General features: G+C 39.7%; 3 protein-coding genes across 7 annotated transcripts in view; 2 read left to right on the forward strand and 1 right to left on the reverse strand.

Moving 5' to 3' along the window:
- Nucleotides 1–9,572, forward strand: part of LOC102311301 (anoctamin-1) — a 40,113-nt gene extending 30,541 nt beyond the window's left edge. For both annotated transcript variants that reach the window (XM_042225348.1, XM_042225349.1), the window contains 5 exons: nucleotides 82–234; nucleotides 385–437; nucleotides 3,281–3,465; nucleotides 4,708–4,813; nucleotides 6,022–9,572. In XM_042225348.1, coding sequence (XP_042081282.1) covers nucleotides 82–234; nucleotides 385–437; nucleotides 3,281–3,465; nucleotides 4,708–4,813; nucleotides 6,022–6,273 — 749 coding nt within the window. In that variant the 3' untranslated portion in view covers nucleotides 6,274–9,572. The remainder of the gene's footprint in view (nucleotides 1–81; nucleotides 235–384; nucleotides 438–3,280; nucleotides 3,466–4,707; nucleotides 4,814–6,021) is intronic.
- An 89-nt stretch (nucleotides 9,573–9,661) lies between these two features.
- On the forward strand, nucleotides 9,662–16,695 carry zgc:158868 (uncharacterized protein LOC791147 homolog). 2 transcript variants are annotated; one of them, XM_005933542.3, is made up of 8 exons: nucleotides 9,662–10,247; nucleotides 11,056–11,246; nucleotides 12,067–12,121; nucleotides 12,934–13,130; nucleotides 13,429–13,486; nucleotides 14,824–14,939; nucleotides 15,238–15,348; nucleotides 15,966–16,695. In XM_005933542.3, the coding sequence occupies exons 2-8, from the start codon at nucleotides 11,100–11,102 to the stop codon at nucleotides 16,077–16,079; spliced, it is 798 nt and encodes a 265-aa protein (XP_005933604.1). In that variant the 5' UTR covers nucleotides 9,662–10,247; nucleotides 11,056–11,099; the 3' UTR covers nucleotides 16,080–16,695. The 2 variants fall into 2 exon arrangements, with proteins under 2 accessions (XP_005933604.1, XP_042081284.1); XM_042225350.1 differs by lacking the exon at nucleotides 9,662–10,247 and having other exon boundaries at nucleotides 10,884–11,246; nucleotides 15,966–16,118; nucleotides 16,229–16,695.
- Nucleotides 16,696–16,999: 304 nt separating this feature from the next.
- bcar1 (BCAR1 scaffold protein, Cas family member) overlaps nucleotides 17,000–22,625 on the reverse strand; it is a 43,894-nt gene continuing 38,268 nt past the window's right edge. For all 3 annotated transcript variants that reach the window (XM_005933539.3, XM_005933540.3, XM_014337181.2), the window contains exons 6-8: nucleotides 20,898–21,767; nucleotides 19,525–19,614; nucleotides 17,000–18,584 (exon numbers count right to left, since the gene is read on the reverse strand). In XM_005933539.3, coding sequence (XP_005933601.1) covers nucleotides 18,039–18,584; nucleotides 19,525–19,614; nucleotides 20,898–21,767 — 1,506 coding nt within the window. In that variant the 3' untranslated portion in view covers nucleotides 17,000–18,038. The remainder of the gene's footprint in view (nucleotides 18,585–19,524; nucleotides 19,615–20,897; nucleotides 21,768–22,625) is intronic.

The following is a 22,625-nucleotide window of genomic DNA, read 5'->3' on the forward strand; positions in this document are numbered from 1 at the left end:
CTATAATATGTTTTCAGTACATTTATATTTGCACAGGTAAAGGGATATGTTGGTACTGATATTTTGCTTTGCTTTGTACAGTCATCCAGTTTGGTTTTGTTACATTGTTTGTGGCATCCTTCCCGCTGGCTCCACTCTTTGCTCTGCTCAACAACATCATTGAAATACGACTTGATGCCAAGAAATTTGTGACGGAGCTGCGAAGACCAGTGGCAGCAAGAGCTAAAGACATCGGTGGGTTATATTTAAAACACTGTGGCATGTTTAAAAATGCATGTTATTCAGGAAGGATCACAATAACAAGAGAAAATAATATTTGTTTAATTATAAGAAGAGAAATCTTATACCTGAAAACATTAGCTGACACATATTCTCATTGTACAGGAATATGGTACAACATACTGAGAGGGGTAGCAAAGGTTGCTGTCATCATTAACGTAAGTAATGTCTGCTGGTTTAATTCTTTTGACATGCTACATGCACGATCGTGTTGGTGTTAAAACTAATGTAAAAAACTTTGTCTAAGTTCATGTCCATAAACAAATTGTATACATAACAAAAATTTAGAAAGAGGAAAAAGGGCCCACACATATTCCTCAAACGCACCATGAAACACGTTTCCTTCCATGGACGGATTATGCAAACATTCACACACAGGACACTTGATTAGTTTACTAGTAAGAGGTTGGACCAGGGGTGGGCAACTCCAGGCCCCGAGGGCCGGTGTCCTGCAGGTTTTAAATAACACCCTGGGTCAACACACCTGAATCACATGATTAGTTTGTTACCAGGCCTCTGGAGAACTTCAGGACATGTTGAGGAGGTAATTTAGCCATTTGAATCAGCTGTGTTGGATCAAGGACATCTAAAACCTGCAGGACACCAGCCCTTGAGACCTGGAGTTGCCCACCCCTGGGTTAGACCCTCTTTTGCCTTCAGCTGTCTTGCAACCAGGGGTGTTGAACCCCTGGTTGCCTACTTCAGCGTGCGCGTGTGTGTGAGTGTGAGAGAGAGAGAGAGAGAGAGAGAGAGCTGGTGAATGTGGGATTGATTGATTGACTACTTTTAGTGCTCAGGTGAGTAGAAAAGTGATATCTAAGTACCAGTGCTGCAGAGTTGTTTGCTGATTGCTGAGGTGCACAGTGAATAACAGTTGCAAACACTCATCTGATTTAGTAGCTGCAGAGATCCAAACCTCCTCTGACATTAACATCTGCACACAAACTATGTGCTGGGACCTTAATGGCATTGGTTTCAGTGGTCATCTCCTGTAGGTGTAATATGTAGGTGGAGCACGAGCTCCTTATGTTTTAATGAGTTAATAGTTGCAGATTCAAAATGTTTCTGTGCTCATCTTTGGCACCAAGATCCCATATTTTACCTCTATGCCCATTTTTTTCAAAATATTTTGCCTTTTCATAAGGCATAGGGATGTCAGGTTCCTCACACTCTGCAGCACTCAGCTCCAACAGAACAAAGAAATATGATAATGGGATATAGAGATGTTGATATTGATGCTCAAATTTGGTCATAGTAAAAAATTGTTTAGAAAAGAAATGAAAAATTAAATGAAAATTTTTGCTTTAGAGTTTTAGAAATTGTGACACCTGGAATTTTGCATGTGTTTTTCATTCATGAAAAATGATTTTATCTGCCTAGTTATGAAGTTACAGTATGAGGGCTTAAAAACTATTTTAAAAAATTGACTTAAAAGTCAACCATTTTACCGCATGAGGGCTTGTAACTCAGTTTTCATCGTATGAATGTAAAAATTTGGTTTCAATAGATAAGTGTTAGGTATTATTTTAAAACAATCACTTAGTTCTGGGAGGATCAGATAAGAAATGTTCTCAGATTTGATTAATATGTATAGTTCATAAAATCAAACTAATATTCACTCACGTGCTGGCTATATGGTGCTTATATCATCTTATCTCTTTTGTAGATTGTGTTTTTTATTCTTTTTGGCCCGTCTTTCTGCATTTCCAGCCCTAGCAAAACATAAAGCTATGTTTTGCTCGATGTCAAGTGCATACTCAAAAGAAAACATTACTTTTATCTCTGTAAATAAAGAAATATTATTATTTTTGGCACTAGACCAATGAAAAATGTATCTAAAATAAGGGTTAATGGAATTGAAATTGAAAGAGTGTACGAAAATAAATTTCTTGGAGTGATAATTGATGATAAGCTGAGTTGGAAGTCTCATATAAACCATGTGAAAACAAAAATGTCAAAAACCATTGCTATTCTCTATAAAACAAAGCATGTCCTGAACAAAAAAACATTATACACACTTTATTGTTCTCTGTTGCTTCCATATATGACTTACTGTCTGGAGATATGGGGTAATGCATATAAAACGAACACTCTTCATATTTTCAAGTTACAAAAAAAAGCTATAAGAATTATAAACCAATCAAACTATATAGAACCAACTAACATTTTGTTTATTAATCTGAATACCCTGAAATTTTATGATTTAGTTGAATATAAAATGGCACAGATAATGTATAAAGCACAAAATAACTTGCTTTGCCCCAGTACTCAGAAGCTGTTCAAAGTCAGAGAAAGTCAATATGACTTAAGGGGAACAGATTTCTTTAAAAAAACAAGATAAGGACAAATATAAAGCAGAGATGTGTTTCTGTTAGAGGAGTTAACCTGTGGAATAGTTATGACAGTGATTTAAAAAGGTGTAGTTCATTTTCCTTGTTTAAAAACATGTTTAAAAATAGAGTAATAGAAAAATATATAAATCAAGAATGAAAAGAGCAAAAAGGAGAAAAAAAAACAACCTCTTGATTCTTTTGCTTTGATGTAGTTACTTATCTAAGGTGGAAAGTTTTTTTTCTTGTTTGTTTGTTTGTTTGGTTTTTGCTTTGTTTTATTATTTGCTTCGAGCACTGTGTACAGGAGCTGCATACAAAAAGATATTTTGTGAAAAGGTTGGCGTAATAAGCAAATGCTTCAGCCAATACCTTTTGATTAGCCTTGTCTCATGCTTTCTTTCTTTATGGTAGATTTTTGTTCTGTTTTCACTGTTTGTTTGTTTTTTCACTGTTTTCACTGAGATTTGAATTTGAATGCTAATCAATAAAATCAAATCAAATCAATCAAATCAAAATAAAGCAGTATTGCTGGTATTTCAGCTACAACATTCCAGTTGGTTGTATACTTAAACCTGTGTGTAGTTACAGTTCACATAGTTCATATTTGTTTCCATTTGCCACACTTCTTTTCTCTCTCTCTAATGTCCGAACCTCTGTCCCTGCTCCAGGCATTCGTTATCTCCTTCACATCAGACTTCATCCCTCGGATGGTTTACCAGTACATGTACAGTCCTGATGGCTCCATGCATGGATTTGTCAACCATACACTGTCTTATTTTAATGTCAGCCACTTCCAGGATGGCAAAGAACCCATGGATCCATCACACTTTGGCTACCCTGTTGTAATATGCAGGTAGGAAATTATTCTCAGGTTACAACTGTCATAACATTTCAATAAATGTAAAAACTTTTTGAAATAGGTATTTCAAAAAGTTTAGTTATTGTTATGCTTCTTTAAAAACCTATTTGTGAGTAAAAAGCAAATCAGTGATTTTAGATGATTTTTAAATCATTTGTGAATCAGTGCCTCCAGCAGTCAGGTTATTAATCGAGTCATTGTTGGCATTGACTTCTAAATTAAATGCAAATGAGTACAGTGCTTTACAATGAAGGAAGCTATTTTAGTCTTTATTTATTTCAATAAATAAACTCTTAAGCCCAGAGATGTGCCATTCTGTAATCCTTGCACAAGCTTTTCAATCCATTGCAATTACTCCTCTTGTCTGCATGCTGAAGCATCCCCAGACAAGGTACTGAGCCTCAATGCATCCAATGTGAGTGTATGTGAATGTTAGATAAGGCACTTAGCTTTAGAGAAAATCATCATCAAATAAATGTGTGTGTATGAGGCTTTTAGTAAAATGCACTTTAATTGCTAAACTAGACTGGAAAAGTGCTATATAACAAGTCCATTTACCATATTACTAAAACGAAAAAGAATCTGGTGACAAAGCTGTCGGCACAGAAAGAGGAAAGAAAAGCAAGGAAACACTAAGGACTGATGCTTAACAGAGACCAAGGATACAAAGCTGGCACTGGAAGTGTAAACCATAGAAACATGCAACCAAAACTGTATACAAAGACAGCAAGCGGAATTCAAATACCAAAATGTTAAGTTTGAGATAAGTTTGTGTGTCCAGCAGAAGTTACCATGGTGATTTAGCAAGTTTAAAAAGACACTTTCATGACACAGAAAAGCAATAAGTATATAAGAAATAATATAGGTGGTATAGAACTGTGCTGACAATGCTAACGCTAATGGACTTGGAAAAAAAATGTTGGATTATTCTTTCTTTCTCTGGCTAGCTTAATTGCTGTGTACAGACAGCCATACAAAAAGGGTGGCACCTATGGCAGGAGACACACCGATAGAGGGTCAAAATCACAGCAGGCCTTGCTGGAACGTAACACTGTCAGGGAGTTTCTGGTTTGTTAAACACATGTTGAGGGGAACATCTGGGAGATTGCACTACTTCTAAATTATCCCCATCTAATCATTTAGATTATATGTACTGGCCTGGTTTTGCCAGAAATTTCTTCTCAAAATTGAGTGTTAAATTGTGACCAAATGTGATACCTGTTTTTTGTCACTAAGGTATAAAGACTACAGAGAACCACCTTGGTCAAACACACCATATGAGCTATCCAAGGAATTCTGGGCAGTGCTGGCTGTCCGTCTGGCTTTTGTTATTGTTTTCCAGGTAGGTAATACATAAAGCAATTACTAGTAATGTTCTTATGAATTTATTTTATTGAATTATCACATACCTTTTAAAGAGAGGTGCTGAACTATGATTCTGACGTAGGGTCTGGTCAGAACAACCTACATTTCATTATAACAGCCAACATAAATCACCACAGTTGAGTAGAACAACCAGAAATTCAGAAACTGATCACATAGTCCATGGACAGGAACTTACTTGTAGCTGAAAAGTAAGGTCACGTCTACTCAAACTGGCAGTTCAAGGAGACAGGGAGAACATACAGGAACCTGATTGTTGTGAGGTGACCGATACCTCCTGTACCACTGTGCTGCCCTCCTATAAATCCCTAATGATAAACCTCTACTGAAGGTCTTCTGCAGTTTTCCATTTTCCAAAAATTGATACTTTTTTTTGTCCTTGAGTTGAAATAAAAGCCCACTTTCTGGTGGAGTCTGTAACTGCTCTCCTGCAGCGTCTGGCACAAATGTTCTTATTTAATCGCTTAGTATGCAGATACACGGACATGTTACAACAGTGGAGGTCTGCAGCCGCTCTCTACTTGTTGCACAGTTGAATATCAAACACTAGATAGACAAAAGTACTAAGACACCAACACATCACACAACCACAGGAGTTGCTCAGCCATGGAAACTTACTGAATCTCCTGGTGCACAGTTTTGTCTTTGTGTTAGTGCCAGAGGAGCTTTGGAACGCTCTAGTTAATATGTTTGTCCATATAGTGTATAAGGAATTTTAGTATGGTTAGTCAAGGCCAAAACCATTTAAACCTTTTGTCCTATCTCACTCTGCTCTCTTTTCTTTCCCTCACCCTCACGGGTTTTGAAAGATGGCTGCTGCTCCCTGAGCCTGGTTCTGCCAGAGGTTTCTTCCTGTTAAAAGATAGTTTTTCCTTCCTGGGAGTTGTCTGATTGCTGGGGTTTTCTCTTTATTATAGTAGGATTCTTGTCTTACACTATAAAGTGCCTTGGTGCTGTTGTAATTTGGCACAATATAAATAAAATTGAAGTGAATTGATTTACAATGAACTATATATGCCAAACGGTTGAAAGTTTTAGAAAAACATAAAAGCATGTGACCTACGGGATGTTGGGGATTCAGACTGTGGAAGTTCTGAGATTATTTTTTTGTTTTTACCAGAAGAAAAATTGCTGAGTTGTCCCATTTCTTTCATTTATTTCTGACAGAACGTTGTGATGCTCATGAATGACATTGTTGACTGGCTAATCCCAGACATCCCAAAAGATATCAGCCTGCAGATCCACAAGGAGAAGATTTTATTGGTAGAGCTGTTCATGAAAGAAGAGCAGGGCAAGAGCTATATCATTGACAGCAGCACTTCAACAGATGGAAAGGAAAACTGCAGCAAACACAACAACAACAGCAAAGTGGCGCCCCCACGCTCCCGACGGCATACCAACAGCACCAAAAGCTTCTAACAGCCATGCTAGCAGCTATGGCTAGTAGCTATTAGTTTAATTGTTGTTAGCATGTCGAAGCTTGCTATTAGTTCTCTCTCAGGACAGACTAAATTGTATGTAAATTGTATGTTTTCTTAATATTCTTAACATTCCAATGACTGGGACAGCAGTTGGCCAAAGAGATGTGAGAAAATTAAATCTGTGGCCAAATATGTTGCATGTTTTTGTTGAGCTGTGAAACTCTGTCACTCCATGTGTGCACCCTCAAATGTATTTATGTGCTTAAGAATGTCTGATTGTGTACTCAAATTAATGACTTTGTAAATCAAAATGTAAACGTGTATTCATTCTTACATGCATTACAGCTGAAATTTTTTATATAATCCTTTAAATACTCACAAATGTTAGAATATGCACAAAAATGATGACAAATTGTGTGCATAATTTTTTTTTACCAGCATACACATTAGAATCAGAAAATGTGAATTCAAAGAAATCAATATAGAAACTTCATTAAACTGTGACTAATCAAAATTTACAACCTGCTGTTAGAAAATAAACATTAAAGAGAAAACATTTTTAACTCGCTGTATGGAACAAAATTTAAATCCAGGATTTTTTTTTTTTATTAAATTCTCCTTGAATAACACAGGTCTGCAACCAAAAAACTGAATAGGATTTGTTTGACTGAAACTGGGAAAAATATTTTTAAAATTCCAAAAACCTGGTATCCTATACTTGAGTCAAAAAACCATATCCAGTAACGTTTTCTAAAAGCAAGAGAATAGAAAATGCGAGGAATTGAGAAGGGGGCGTATACTGGGAGTTTGCGCTGTGAGGAGCTCAGATGGTCCATGTCCCATTCTTCAAGACATCCCAACAGATCTATTTTGTTCAGTGGTAAGGAATCTCAGATAAATTATGCAAAATTAGTTAATTGTAATAAAATATTGATTTTTTTCATTGCTGTTGTGATTTCTTTTTAATGTAAACTCCTCATGATTTGCAAAAACACTATGTGATGGAGGGAAATTGAGATCATTTTTAGATTCAGCACCCTAAAATATCATTTTTATTTTCTTTTGCAGACCTGTGTAATCAGGCCTCATCTTAAAGAAGACCTCACTCCAATGCAGTTCACTCTCAGACTGCCTTGTTTATATGTAGACCTTTAAAGCCCAAATCATGATTTTTTATTTTTATTTTTTGGAAAATTGAGTTTTTGAGGATCCTTGTGACAATTTCTTAAGAAATGAAATTTGAATTTGCATATATTCGTTTTCATTTTTAACTTCTTTGTTACCTCCAGTTTTGGAGGTCCTACACTGATTATGTAGAAGTCTCAAATCGTATGCATCATATATGATAAATTTGCCTTTAAAGGGTTGAAAGTTGAATGTATACACCACTCTGCATTTAATCAGCATGCAATATCTGAAATTTTCTGTTTTCATCAGTTTTCAGACTACTGCAGCATATTTTAAAAGGGGTTATGTGCTGTAAAAGACAAAAGAAAGACAAAAAAGACAAAAGAAAGGTTTCATTAGAGGCATAGCTAAGTATTTTGCAGTTTGGTACAATTTGCACACTGTGGGTGCACCGTCACTCCCACCCCGTGCTGTCAGGGTTGGGAGTGATGGGGATGACAGCTCAGTGGCATCGTCTTGTCACTGAATCCTTCCACTGGGTCAAGAGGACATGCCAGAACAGAGCTGGCCTTCTTGATCAGCCTGTTCAGTTTCTCCCTTACCCAGTGGAGATACTGCTGCCCCAGCAGAGAACACCATAAAAGATTACTGATGCTCACTGATGAGTCTGGCTGGAGTCCAGTTGTTCCAGTTGTTGGAGTCCTGAGGCCCCAGTCTCCAAGCTGTCGCTGATGACTACCAAGGTAAAATTTACGGGGTCTGGCAGTACGTTATTTGCTCGGGGCAACCCAGTCACAATTTGGGCATGTACATGTGGTGACCCACAGTTGGGAGCATTTAAAAACAGTTTTTTCATCCAAATCCCAAAAGGTTGATTCTGGTAATCTGGATGTAACATTTTCAGTGGATGAAATGTTTCATCACTCACCCAAGTGACTTCCTCAGTCTCAGCTGACTGCAGGTTCCCCCAACCTTATAAACATTACATTGCAATAGTAAAATGCACTGTTTATACAATTAAAGAAATTGTTACAACAGTAGGAGTGGGAAAATCTGAATTTTGGTACATGCTGAGAAAGAAAGAAAGCACTGGTGAATTCAGTAATGCAAAAAGACTTGGACGTCCACGGAACACAGTTGTGGTGGATCAAGCCATAAAATCCCTAAACCCTAAAAGCCATAAAAATGAACAACACTTTCTGGGAGGTAAGCATATCAACATCCATATCTACCATAAAGAGAAGATTGCATTAAAGTAAATACAGAGGATTCACTGCAAAGGGGAAGCCACTCATATGCCTCAAGAATAGAAAGGCTAGATTGGACTTTGCTAGAAACATTTAATAAAGCCAGCACAGTACTGGAAAAACATTCTTTGTACAGATGAAACCAAGATCAACCTCGACCAGAATGATGGCAAGAAAAAAGTATGGAGAAGGTGTGGAACAGCTCACGATCCAAATCACATCATCTGTAAAACAGTGTGATGGTTTGAGCGTGTATGGCTGCCAGTGGCACTGGGACACTAGTGTTTATTGATGATGTGACACAGGACAGAAGCAGCCGAATGAAGTCTGAGGTGTTCAGACATACTGTCTGCTCAAATCCAGCTACGTGCAGATGAACTGATGGGAGTCGTTTCATGACATTATGTCACCGGGTTGGTTGGTTGCGGCTAATAAACTTACTGTTAGGTATTTTAGTACCATGGGAGCATTTACTGGATATTGTTTTATAGTGACATTATACAGGACAACTCTGTCATTCAATAAGGCCCCTTTGTTTTAGTTATTTTTCTCTTTGACCCAAGAATTGATGTGTGAGAATCACAGGCTGGTACAAGGTTGAAATACCACAGAGATCACTCCCTCAGCTACATTAGTTTCTAAATCTCTTAGGAGACGCCTGTTGAAGGCCAGATGGTTTGTTTCAGAATTCACTAATGAAAGAACTCTTTATTTCGTGCCTTGAAAATATGTCGCTGAGATAATCACAATTGTAGCTGAACTGATAAACTATACAAACGGTGCTTCTTCACCCAAGGGCAGGAAGACGCTCCCTTATCTTGGTCTGTACTGGTTTAAACTGAGAATGTGCTGACTCATGAATTTTTCCCTCTATATAAACTGTTGTACTTGAGAATAAAGTTGAGTCGATTTGGGAAGACAACCTGAAGCAGTCTCTGTTTTCTTGTTCTCCCAAGCTGCTCCCGAGCTCGTACTAACACGCTGAATGGCATGCTTGAATGTTACTTGAGATATTTGACTGTGTTACAGATTAAGGGACAATCTCTGCTGATAGACGCCCACGCCTCGGAGGAAGCCGATCCACGGATTAGGCCCTGGAAGCCGTTTCCTTCACTTACATTAGTTAACATCACTTTAAGGGGATTACATTTGTGCTGCCCCACTTGCTGCAACAATGAGTTTTATGTTAAGACACTGAGGATATACTTCCACCTTCACTGTCTGTCTCTTTGGCAGTAATTGACTCGTCCTATTTGGCTAGCAGCACTGAAACTCCAGTTGTTAGCTGTAAAGTCCGGCTTTGTAAAGCGCTTTATAAATGAGGACAGTGTGGAGGAGAGCCCGTTTGAGTCACTAGACCGACAAGCTGCAGTCCGACACTCCAGCTTTGCCTCGCCAGGCCGGGTGTACTGTGTGCCCTTGCTGAAAACACTTTGAAATTTATTAATAAACTTCTGACGACAGATTCAGATTTGACTTCAAAACTGCTTGTCCTCTCTTTAAAGCTTGTCCCTTCAGCAATTTCATCATAAATGCTATTTTTGAACAGTCTGAAGAAAATATCTGGCTCTGCTGGCGAAACACTAGAGAGCATTAGGTAAGAAAGCCACAACTTTTTTCTCCCAGCTTACTCCAGAATTCCTCTTTCTCTTCGGACATCCAACCTTTGGGCATATGCACTGACAAGAACATAATAATAATGTTACCTTGTAATCTTGTAATAAATATTACAAATTAAACATTAGTCTTCTTAAGTCTTTGGACTGAGATGATCCCTTTTTCATTAGTGTACATCTTTCACTTTAGATTCTGTCAAAACTGTGTTTTCTAAGACTGGATGAGGCCATTTCTTCTTTTTTTGTGTTTGGCCATTGGGTAACTTCATCTTTCTCCAGCAGTGGTCAACCTCACACTTTCCACATATTCATAGTCTTGACACTATTACAGTCTTTTTAATAATTTTTAATGTACATCATTTGGATACTTTAAATCCTATCTCTAACTATGCACTCTGAAAAGAAAAAGCTGTAAACTGGCTTATAAAAATCTATAGGTTTTCTGGTGTTGGCTGGCAGTAGTAATGGAATAGGTGACAAAACACCCAGTCACCCACTTTTCAGTTATTTATTTATAAAAAATGTTTGGAATCATGTATGATTTTCGTTCCACTTCTCACGTGTGCACCACTTTGTGTTGGTCTTTCACGTGGTCTTTCAATAAAATTGATTCATGTTTGTAGCTGTAATGTGACAAAATGTGGGAAAGTTCAAGGGGGCCGAATACTTTTGCAAGCCACCTTATGTTGTCACAGAGTTTTCGACATATAAAAGGAAGAACAAGGTGTTTTTTTTTAATGGTGCAACAGCGGCAGCACACTCTAACACATGCTCAGTTACTCTCAAAAGAATAGTCAGGCAGGAGCTACTGTTTGACCAGCGGATCAGCCAACATGCCAGTGGAACTGAAAGGGAACATTTTAGTGACAGGGGCCAACAGAGGCCTTGGTTTGGAGCTGGTGAAACAGCTGGCAGAGACGACAGGACAAGAGGCTCACATCTATGCCTGCTCCAGAGAGCCTGAAGGAAGCAGAACTGAGGTGAGACTGTTACACATAAATGCTTCTTGTGGTTCTCACATCAACTGCTAGAGCAACCCTCACATGCACACATGTGAAGGTTGACTGTGTATCATCTGTTCATTTCACTTATTTTACTTATATAGTGCCAAATCACAACAACACAACTTTGTATTGTAAATAAATTGTTATGTTGTTATTGTCAGCATCTGCAGATAACTTTATCATAACATCATCTTGTAATTATGAGAATACAACATAAAAAAAGTCATGAAAGTATGAAGAGGGGTCCATTTTCATTTTACAAGGCCTAAGCTAACCTAATAGTCTAAAACTAGTCAACAAATTTGGTATAAACATCTTTCATTTGGTTTCAAAGTGTGACGGTGTAGCACAGCTAACTCTATGGGGGTCTGGCTGCAAAACTTCTCTCGCAGGCTCCATTTTCAGCACAGAAGCAAAAGATGTAGCAAAGCTGTTGAAGGCAACTTGATATGTCAGTTTTGATCGCTACGAAACAGTGAAAAGTGTATATAAGGTCTGCAACAAATCGGTGTGCATTAGTTGTGTTCTCAATTTAAGTGTTGCTGCATTCTCCGGGTTGTTCATTTATTTCCCTTCAGTCACAGATTGTTGGACAATACATTTGCTATTGACAGTTAACATCTTAACTGTACATACACGTTCTCCTTACACTGTTGCTTTGGAATCTGGAATTCCTGATGACAAGCCTTAGATTTGTATGCACATCAATCATTTCTGTTGTGAGTCACTGGCTATAGACGTGATTTCATGGAATAACAACATAAATATTTATATATATTCTTTCTGTTCCCTTCAGGCACTGAGACAGTTAACCACCCGACATCCTGGAAAGATCACTATAATCAAGCTAGGTAAAAACAATCCGCCTTCATTTAACTCTGCATACACTTCCAACACCATTTCCAAATGTGTGCTGAAACATTTCCAATTATGACACTAAAACACTGGAGGCTCACAGACAGTGAATTCTGGAAGTGTTGCTGAGTCTATGCACTGATTTCTTACTTACAACTTCCATCCTTCGCTTCCGCTTATCCTTTTCAGGGTCGCGGGGGGCGCTGGAGCCTATCCCAGCTGTCATAGGGCGAGAGGCGGGGTACACCCTGGACAGGTCGCCAGTCTGTCGCAGGGCAACACACAGGGACAGACAACCATTCCACTCACATTCATTCGCACATTCACACCTAGTGCAATTTGGATTATCCAATAACCTATCCCCACAAGCTGCATGTCTTTGGACGGTGGGAGGAAGCCGGAGTACCCGGAGGAACCCACGCAAACACGGGGAGAACATGCAAACTCCACACAGAAAGACCCCGGCCTGATGGTGGAATTGAACTCAGGACCTTCTTGCTGTGCGGCAACAGTGCTAACCACCGTGCCACCTGCTGCCCCTTATTTACTTACAACTTAGTTATTAAAATCTGAGAACCTTCCCACTACGGCTGCACTCAGGTTTTTGATAGTGCCTTACTTTAATCTCATCAGGCCTCTCACATAATAATGGAAGTGTTGAAATATTCACTTGAGAATCTGAGATTCAAAGGCAAATACATACATAGAAATGAAACCTTTTTTTTAAACTCATAATCTTCCGCAGTTTTTTTTGACATTCAAAAGACCTTGGTCATTATGATTTGTATTTCTATGCATCTACCTGTAGATGTTGCAGATGAGGAAAGTATCTCAGCTGCTGTGCAGGCTGTGCAAGATCAGATCGGGGATGCTGGGTTGAATATCCTTATCAACAATGCTGGTATTAGGAAACCGGCCTTGTCAGGAGCATTATCTGCTACCAAGAAAAACGACATGATGGAGGTGTATGAAACCAATGTGGTTGGACCATTTACCATTGCAAAGGTTGGTTTGTTCTCTGCAGATGTGGGAAGTACAAATACTTTGTTACGCAAGTAGAATTTTCAGGTATTTGTGCTTTGAGTATTTCATGTTCTGAGAACATTGTACTTTCACTTCCCAGATTTTTACCCAAACACCTCTACTTTTTACTCCTTACATTACATTTTTGAAACAGGCTCATTTCTTAGGTTTAACATATTTGATGGGAGTTTCACATTTTTATTTCACATCTTTCATTTTATTTTATTTTTTAAATGTGCTATAATTTCACACATGTAAACTGTAAGTTTTGTACTTTCAGATGTTTCTTCCATTCCTGAAAAAAGCAGCACAGATGGATTCTTCTGCAAAGGGCAATGGTATGTATCTGTTCTTTCATGTTATGTTGAATGTAGGATACCATCATTGGGAAAACACTCAGTGGAGTGAGTACATACTTATGGTTTCATGCTCCATCTCACTGCAACTGTGACGAGGTTATTTGGTCAGAAGGTCAGTGATTTGATCCCCATAACTTTGAATTATAAGCAGGCAAAATAATTAAGCCCAAATGTCCTGTGTGCATGACAAGCAAAATTCAAAGGCACGAAATAATGTGTTGTAAATGTGTGAGTGGTACCCTGGCTTGGCAGTACAGGGGTCCATTTGAGCTTTCATATTAAAGTAATGGGATTAGCTTGCCTGATAAGAGTTAATATGAGATTATATCCAATTTACAAAAAGCTGAGTTGAAGATTTGCCTAGCTGCAAGTTATCCACCTCCTAAAGCCAGTTCAATTCAATTCAATTGCCAAATCACAACAATGGTTGCCTCAAGACACTTTATATTGTAAAGTAAGGACCCTACAGTAATACATAGAGAATCCCAACAATCAGACAACCTCTATGAGCAAGCGCTTGCCGACAGTGGGAAGGAAAAACTCCCTTTTCACAGGAAGAAACCTCCAACAGAGCCAGGGTCGGGGAGCAGCGGCCAACCAATTGCTGCAACTGGTTGGAGATGAGTGAAGGAAGACACGACAAAGACACCTTGTAGAAGAGAGACAGAGTAACGTTTAAATGGCGATTATTTTGTACCGGAATGGAAAAGTAAAGTGTGGAGGAGAGAAACAGCTCATGATCGGCATGGGCACGTATGGCTGCCAATGGAAGTGGGTCACTGGTGTTTATTAATTATCTGACTGCTGATAGAAGCAGCAGGATGAACTGAGAGTACAGGGCTGCACTCTGCTCACATTCAGACTAATGCTGCAACACTGAGCAGATGGAGCTTCATAGTGCGATCCAAAAACCCAAGATTTGCTCAAAGCAAAGAAATTAAATATTCTTCAATTGTCAATGAATGAAAGACATTAATACAACTGTTATATCCATCCATCAAGCCACTCCGGATCTTCTGGGGGCACACACAGTTTGTCAGCAGAGAGGTGTAATCTCGCCAGATCCTTTCCTGAATAGGACTAGAAAATACGACAGAATATGCAGAATTCTAGACAGTTATACTTAAAGAAGAGTGGAGCGTTTTCTCTGCATTAATACATTTACAAAAGTAAATAGATTTGAATTCTTTCGCAGGTGGATTGCATCACAGAACGTGTTGGTTGGTGCAGGTTCAGAGATGCAAACTATCCTCACACACACAGTTCTTTTCGTTTCCCAGTCATGATGCTAATCTCTTTGTCCCACTTTGTCTTAGATAATAAAACTGCCTGCAGCTCAGCCATCATCAACATCTCCACAGCTATTTCATCCATAGAGAAATGTCCAGAGACCTTCTCAGCAGCACAGATGTATCCTTATAGAATAAGCAAGGTACTGTTAAAAAGAATCAAATATCCTGACTTTCTTCCTAAACTTGTTTATTCTGTCTGTGCTTATCTTTTAGAGTTTTTCTTTACTAACATTTTAATAAGTAACTGTGATTCCATGACATAGACCAGATTCAGTGAAAGGAGCTTGACACGCAGTAATTAAAGCATCATGTGGTTCAGTTGTTTGGCTTTAGACACCTGTATTGATTAATAATTAATAATAATTTCAATAAGTGTAATACTTATATGTTTGTATTACGCTTAACAATAAAGAAATGTGCTGTTTCTCCTGTCATCAGGCAGCACTGAACATGCTGACTCGCTGTCAAGCCGAAGACTTCAAGACTCACAATATAGTGGTGACAGCCATACACCCAGGCTGGGTCCAAACTGAGATGGGAGGAGAAAAGGTGACGTGATGAAAACTTTAAAATACTTTATTCAGTGAATACATTTAAACATTATGGTTTTCCTTTAAACAGCTTTCATATGAAACAATCACATTTGCTGAAACCCACCAAATCTCTGTTACAGATTCCAGAAAGTTCTTTTAGGTCAAACAAGTACTGTGCTTATGTAAAACCTTATATCGTTGTACGTTTCACTAGACAAGCGTAATGTAAGTCCTAGCATTACATCACTGCTTGTACTAGCTCTGAGATTTATACATTTGGATGCATTATTGTAAGTTCAGGGTAAGTAAGAGCAGCTTAGTAATAAAAAGACAAACACAGCATGAAACACTCACCGATTCTGTTTTCTGATTTATTTTTGATAATCCAATTACATTTTACATAATATCAATGTTGATATGAGATGAAAGTGCTAACAACCACACCACGACCATCCTTTTCTCCAATAATGATCATTTTAAATCTCTAATCTTGAAACCGCAAACAAAAATAAACTTCATTTTTAGCGTTTAGCTTGTTAGCCTTCCCCATATTAGAAATCATAAAGCTTGTTCTGATCCAGCCGCTTCCTTTCCAGTGACTTTCTTCTTTTGTGTGTCTGTTGTCTCCCACAGGCTCCTTTGACCACCGTGGACAGCGTACTTGGCATGCTTAGTGTGATATCGTCACTTAGCAACAAAGACAGTGGGATGCTTCTGGACTGGCAGGGCAACACCATCCCTTGGTAGCTGTCATGTCAAAACCAGGCTAATAGACAATGTTTTCAGGTTAAAATTCAAATGAGAAAAAACATACACGAATATAAACATAATAAAGCATTGAGGAGGAGATTTTTTTAATTAATTTTATTCTTTTCTTTTTTTTTAACATGTACTAGAAGCTTTCTGCAAACTGAACTGCTGGCCACGGTTCACCAGAGAGGAAATGAAATGACTTCACGATCTATAATCTGGCCATGCTTAGAAATTTGTCTGTTTTCATTGCGGGGAGACAATAATTTCCTACAGTGGAATAAAATTTAATCTGAAATTTCAGACAGTATTATATGTAAAGATTCATTAATCATATTAACATCTCTATAAGCATTTCAGCCAGTAAGCAGAGTTTATAGTTTGGAGGTGGCATAGAAATGATGGTATACAGAGAAAATTAGCACTGGAATGAACAACATTTGAACTTCAGATGGTTGTTAAGGCGTCTGTGTTGTCTTTCACAAAGGCTGTGGCTTCCAAATGCTCTGTAGTAACAGATATTATTATAAACATGAGTGCTAACAGCTGGGGAAATAATTTTACTCTACATGTTTGCTTCTGTAATAAAGTGATAAACCGGTTTTGTTCCCAACCTGTCACATTCCCATTAGTCTTTCTTCAATGTCATAAAAATATAACGAGACAGTTTTCCTTTAACCTTAAAAAAAAAAAAAATCTACTAATTTTCTCTTGCCGAGAGAGAAATCTGATAGCTGACCACGTGTAGCAGACTGAGACCTTTGACCTTTATACATAGAACTGAGATCATCTTTGGTTATTAGGAAATTATGGCAAAACAGATACCTGTGCAAACTGCCTGCATTTTCTCAGGTAATTCCAGTAGTGAGTCTGACACTACGTATCATTTTCAACTATTTAATAAAAAATACACAATATGACGAGACCAGAGAAAAGGAAATGCAGGTTTAATTGCATTTGCTGTCTTTAAACTCTTTCATTCCTTTTGACTTTTACATGCCTATTAAAAAATACATACAGTTTTCAAAAATAAAATAAAATTAAAATAAACATCTTAGATGGCGTGGAAATAATCGCATCTGCAGTCCCGCACCTGCACGGCTATGTCGGCATGTTTTGGCAGCAGCGTTGTGTGCTCGGGGGGAACCGGATGCAGAGTGGACAACTCAGCGAGCCTCAGACGGCTCAGACACACACGGCGTGCTCCTGTGTGGGGTTTGGAAAGTTTGCCTGTATTGGGGATGGAAAAGCATTCCGACATTCGACAACACAGAGTCATACATATCATCTGCAATTTACACATCCATAACAATAATTATATTAGGATCGAGAATCAGAGCCATATTACATTTTAATTATACGGTATAGCAATATGACAGTTACTGATGTTCTGTCTAAAAACTACAGTTATGTTCCCATCTTTTCTTACGTGTATGCACTGCAAGTGCTATAGTCTTCTTTTTTCTGATTTTCTGAATACATAGGTAACTTAAATATTTACACTGATTATTTTACAGCCTATGTCCCAGCCCACTGACGAGAAAATGTTTTTTTTTTTTGTCTAGAATAAAAAGTGCAGAGTGGAGATGGGATGAAATGGTCCCAGTGAAAGGCAGCACAGGGAGGAAGCGAAGGATGGGAGTAAAATTGGTGCTCCCGGTCCGAAACAGGGTCCCAGACCCCAAGGACAGGATCACTCAGGATTTCCATGCATGCCAGGACTGTAAGAGATAGCAAGCCTCATCCTGTAGAGGCACACGGGACTCCTCACACACCTGAAGGGTGTTCAGGGTTTTGTGCAGCACTTTGTGATCCAGCAAACTCCAGGTTCTCCTAGTTAGTGCTGTATGGGGTACAGAGGGTTGTCTGCCCAGTGTTACTGCGAAGATTCACTGCTCCGAGGTTCTGGAATATTTCAGTCACTGTTTGGTTTGTTTTCCTCCTCCCCCTCTGCCTCTACATCACTAAGAGCTGTCCCAGAACCATCCTTAAATGCTGAGTACACCCTGCAAGCTCCCTCACCTTCTCTGTCATCTCTCTGGAGGCTCCAGGGGAAGGATACTGAAGTGCTGCTGTCTTCGTACTGATCACAATGTCTTTGAGTTTTTCACAGAGGCTGTTGCTGCTTTGGGCTACCCGTGCCCTCACTTCTGGAGATTTGGCCTGGCGTGACAGCGTGTCACCAATGAAGACCAGCTTGTGTGCGCTGAGAATGACAAACTTGCTGTGTGCCACAAAGATCTTTGGTGGCTGGTTTGAGTTGACAGCAGTAAAAAAGGCATCGATGGCATTTGTCACCGTGGTGACGTTCTGCTCGCATTGCTCTTGATAGAAGAGAATAAGCTGACGGTCACCGTGGCACAACTTGGAGGAGGCGGGGCCTCCAGAGCCGTTCTGGGCCAGGTAGTTTGCCAGAGAGTTGTGTGCGGATGGAACCCAACCGGTCATGTCGTTGTTGATTGGCCGGCTGACCTCCTGCTCCAAACGCTCAAACTGTTTAATCTGGAAGATGATAAAGAATGAAGACACAGTTAATAACTAGAATCTGCAATGACAACAAGTTAGAATTTCTTTCCGTTGTTTTAAATTGTCCAACAAAAGTCCTCTCTGAGATTTGTGCCTGTTCTGTTCATACTGACCTACTAAATACTAAAGCTCTGGGTTGCACAAAACACTAAGCCACCAAACTCTGACAGATTTTACTTTCTAGAAAAGCTGCCACTAAAAACTCGTACTGTTTTCTATTTCAGCAAGCAACAGCTAAAAGTGAAAAATCATATGTTGGCCAACGCTGCTGGCTGCTGGAGCAGCAAGCAGTCCTGCTCAGTTAGGGCCTTTCTGTGTGACATTTGCTCTGCATTTTCACGGCCCTCCGTAACTCTGGCTTACAAATCAGGGAGGTTAGATTAACTGATGAGTCTAAATTGCAGGCAGAGAGTGCACAGAGTATAATAAATAATGAATAATTAAATGAATGCGGGCTGTAGTGTAAACAATTTGGAGCAATGGCGTTTGCTCTGAAATCTGGGTTGTGTTCGAAGCTTGTCGGTTTCCTTTGTTCATTGTTGCCATGTGAAAGTTCGCACTCCCACCTCCAGTGGGTCACTTGTAGTGATGAATCCAAATCCAAATCAAAAGAATTTCATACACAGTTCAAAGCTTTGTAACAAATGTACAGTGTGTGTGTGTGTGTGTGAGCTGGTGTTGGAGGTCATTTGTCCCTCAGTTATTAAGAACCACTGAAGCAGTTTATTTGTTTACTGTTATTTGGTCTGACTTTGTCAAAGAAATGTAAGAACCAGTAAGGCACAGTGAAGGTAGAGGTGTAGCGTAGGAGACAGGAGGCAGCTCGCGAGGAGAAGCAGATGGTCCACCGAAGCTCGGTGTTTTGATCCTCAGCTCCTCCGGTGTCCTCACACTGAGGTGTCCTACAGACACGTACCTGCTGCTGCTCCAGCTGTGTCTTATTGTTTCGGATAATGTTGCCTTTCTCCAGCAGCTGTCGTTGGTTCTTCTCAAACTCTTCCTTTCCCTGACAGATCAGCATATAGACACACAGTTAGTACACTACATGTACACCCACCCATAGAGACACACACACCACTCAATCTAAAACACGTCTTTGTTGGTGACAAACAGGAAGTGATCGATCAGTGCTGGAGCACCATTTTCCCTCTTATATTTTTCTTAGTCTTGCTAAAATACTCGTCAGAGATTTCTTTGATTAGAAAAAGTGTAGTACAGTCCTACAGCCTCACTTGTAATGTTTTCACTGTTTAATGAGTATTTGGTATTTTTTCCTGAAGTGTTGTTTCAAACAATGTGACATACCATAGTAAACACAGTAAAGAATAATTCTTAAGTCATGGCTGTGTAAGTGGTCAGAACCAAAGTGTGATCAATTCAATTCAGTTTTATTTATACAGCACCAAATCACATCTGTTGCCTCTACCCACTTTATATTGTAAGGTAAAGACCGTACAGTAATACATAGAGAATCCCAACAATCAGTCAACCCCCTGTGAGCAAACACTTGGTGAAAGTGGGAAGGAAAAACTCCCTACTAACAGGAAGAAACCTCCAGCAGAACTGGGCTCAGGGAGAGGTAGGAATCTGCCATGAGCCCAGTTCTTTCTCTGGTGGAGAGACAGTGCTAACGACTGCACCACTGTGACACCCATGAACCACAGAGCGTTTTAGGAAATAGAGAGCAGCTGCTCACAGAAAACTCAGATTCATTCACACACTTGTACCAGTTAAAGCTGCAATTACAGAGGAGACTTTTTTTACACAGAGCCGTGATTTGACATTTCGTTTCTGCAGGGAAACACTCATGACGCATAGCAAGGCTTCATGTGATGGTCTTGGACATGCAGGGGGTTTTAGGAATTAAGTGCAGCAAACATTAAGTCCCTGTAGTCAAACAGACAAGTTTAAAGACCAAACAATGATTGAAACCATTATGGCCGAGTGACTGGACCTGACGACTAGTGAAACAGTAAGTCTCTTGGGACACTCAAGCCAGCAGTAGTGAGTAGCTGCTGTAGAAGCAGGAAAAATGGTGAACTGATATGATTCTGCTTATGTTATTTATATACGTAGGCTGTCTCTCTCTACCACCAGCCTCCTATAACTGAATCATTAGCAGATGCTTCAGATGTATCTCAGCTCTGTGGAGCTTTGGGAGCTCTGGTACAATCAGTGCCAAATCTGAGCGGATTTTCTAAATGTGCTAATGTAAACATACAGTCACACTGCCAAGCTAATATGTGATTCCTGTTATTGTAAAGGGCTCAAATCTGTGTCTGTGTGTACCTGCAGATGTACGTAGTCATAGTCCTCCATCCATCCTTCCTCTGTGGTCTCATATGGTCTCTCCACACCTTCCTCTTCTTCTGCAGCAGTAAACTTTGGTGGGGAGGGAAGGGGCCGTGACTGAATGTTCACTTTCTCCCCTCCTTGATAGCTTCCACTTCCAGATCCTGTTGTGTGACCACTAAGCTCCCCTGGGATAGGAGGAAGAGGCATTTGCTGCTGGCGAGTGGTCTTTTTAAAGAGCAGTGAAGCGTTGCCATGGAGAAAAGAAGCAAGCTGCTTGGCATCATCAGGGATACCTCGCGCCGTCATGATCAGTCGATCTAAGTCATCCCCTCCCGGCGGTGGTGCTGTGAGTGCTGCGTGTGACCAAGAAATAGCGTCTAAGCTCTGACTATGTCGAATCAAATTCTGGAAGATCTCCTCCATCTTCCCGACCTGGCGGCCCAGTTTGGCCTGCAGTGAGCGGTCTGTGGCCTGGGCAGCATTCGCCACGGCGCCTCGGGCAAATTCTAAGAAATCTCGGACAGTGGTACGCACCCTGTCGGCAGCCTGATGAATGGCTGGGAGGTTTCCTTCAAGATGAGCCGGGCTTCTCCAGTTGCCTGTGATGAATGACATCATGAAGGAAACACTGGACTCAACAGCTTGCTGAAGACGAGACAGACGTTCCATGGCCTGATCCATTTCCAAGACCAGGGGTTTCCCTGGAATGGAGCCAGGAGCAGGAAGCGAGGTGGTGTCGCGGACAGGAACCATATCTAATGAAGAAGCAGAGTGGTTGCTCCTTGTGCTTCCTGTGCTTGAGGCAGACAGCCGCTTGAAAGACATGGACAGCTCTTCACTGGCTGATTGGGCATCACGTACAACCTGCAAAACACATTAGCGTAGCATTAGAATCAAGTCACCCATTTCCTGATTGTGTGCTAAGCTAACTGTGTTAGTTTCATCAGTAAAACAATCATGCATTGATGGTCTTATTATTTTTTTTACAAGGAAACAAGACTAAATAAATAGATAAATAAAATAATACATACACGTTATTACAGAGAGAATAAAAGGAATAATAAACAGAAAATTATTTGCAAATGACTGAGGAGTAGAAAAAAAATCAACCGATCCACAGTTAAACTGACAATTACAAAATTGTGAAAACCAGCAGGCCTGCAAAGCAGCCCTTCATTAGAAACCACGAGCAATGCCAGACAGCAGAGACGCTAGCTGAACAGCAGTCACAGCTTGGATTAAACAGCAGCTTTTAATAACGGCTGGATTTACTGCCAAGAGTGGGGTGTATTATTCATTTAATCTGATGGCATCTTAAGTGTAGGCTTCATGCATGAATGTGCAGCCGTGGCACGACTTATAATGGCAGCCTTAATAAGTCCGACCTAGTCACATCACATTATAGGCATGCAACATATGACTACATGTCTTTTATGCATCTTTGGGTTACTTAGCTCGCTGAAATTGTTATCAACTTGGCTCCACAACTTCACATTAATTCTAGCCTAAAATGAATAAACGATAACTGAAACACTATTTTGTGTTAAGCCTTCAATGAAGACTATGTTTTCAGGTCAGGTTAACACACTACTAATGTTTAAACTCCTGGGTTTGTACACAATGTTGAGCTTCTTGGTGAGATAAACCTGAGTTTATCATAACTGCAGCATCATACAGCAGCTGGAGCCGTTCATTTTCATTTTAAAAGTAAGACAGTTTGTG

Source organism: Haplochromis burtoni, unplaced genomic scaffold, assembly GCF_018398535.1.
Source record: "Haplochromis burtoni strain Fernald_Lab_line unplaced genomic scaffold, NCSU_Asbu1 Contig_169, whole genome shotgun sequence".
Classification (NCBI taxonomy): domain Eukaryota; kingdom Metazoa; phylum Chordata; class Actinopteri; order Cichliformes; family Cichlidae; genus Haplochromis; species Haplochromis burtoni.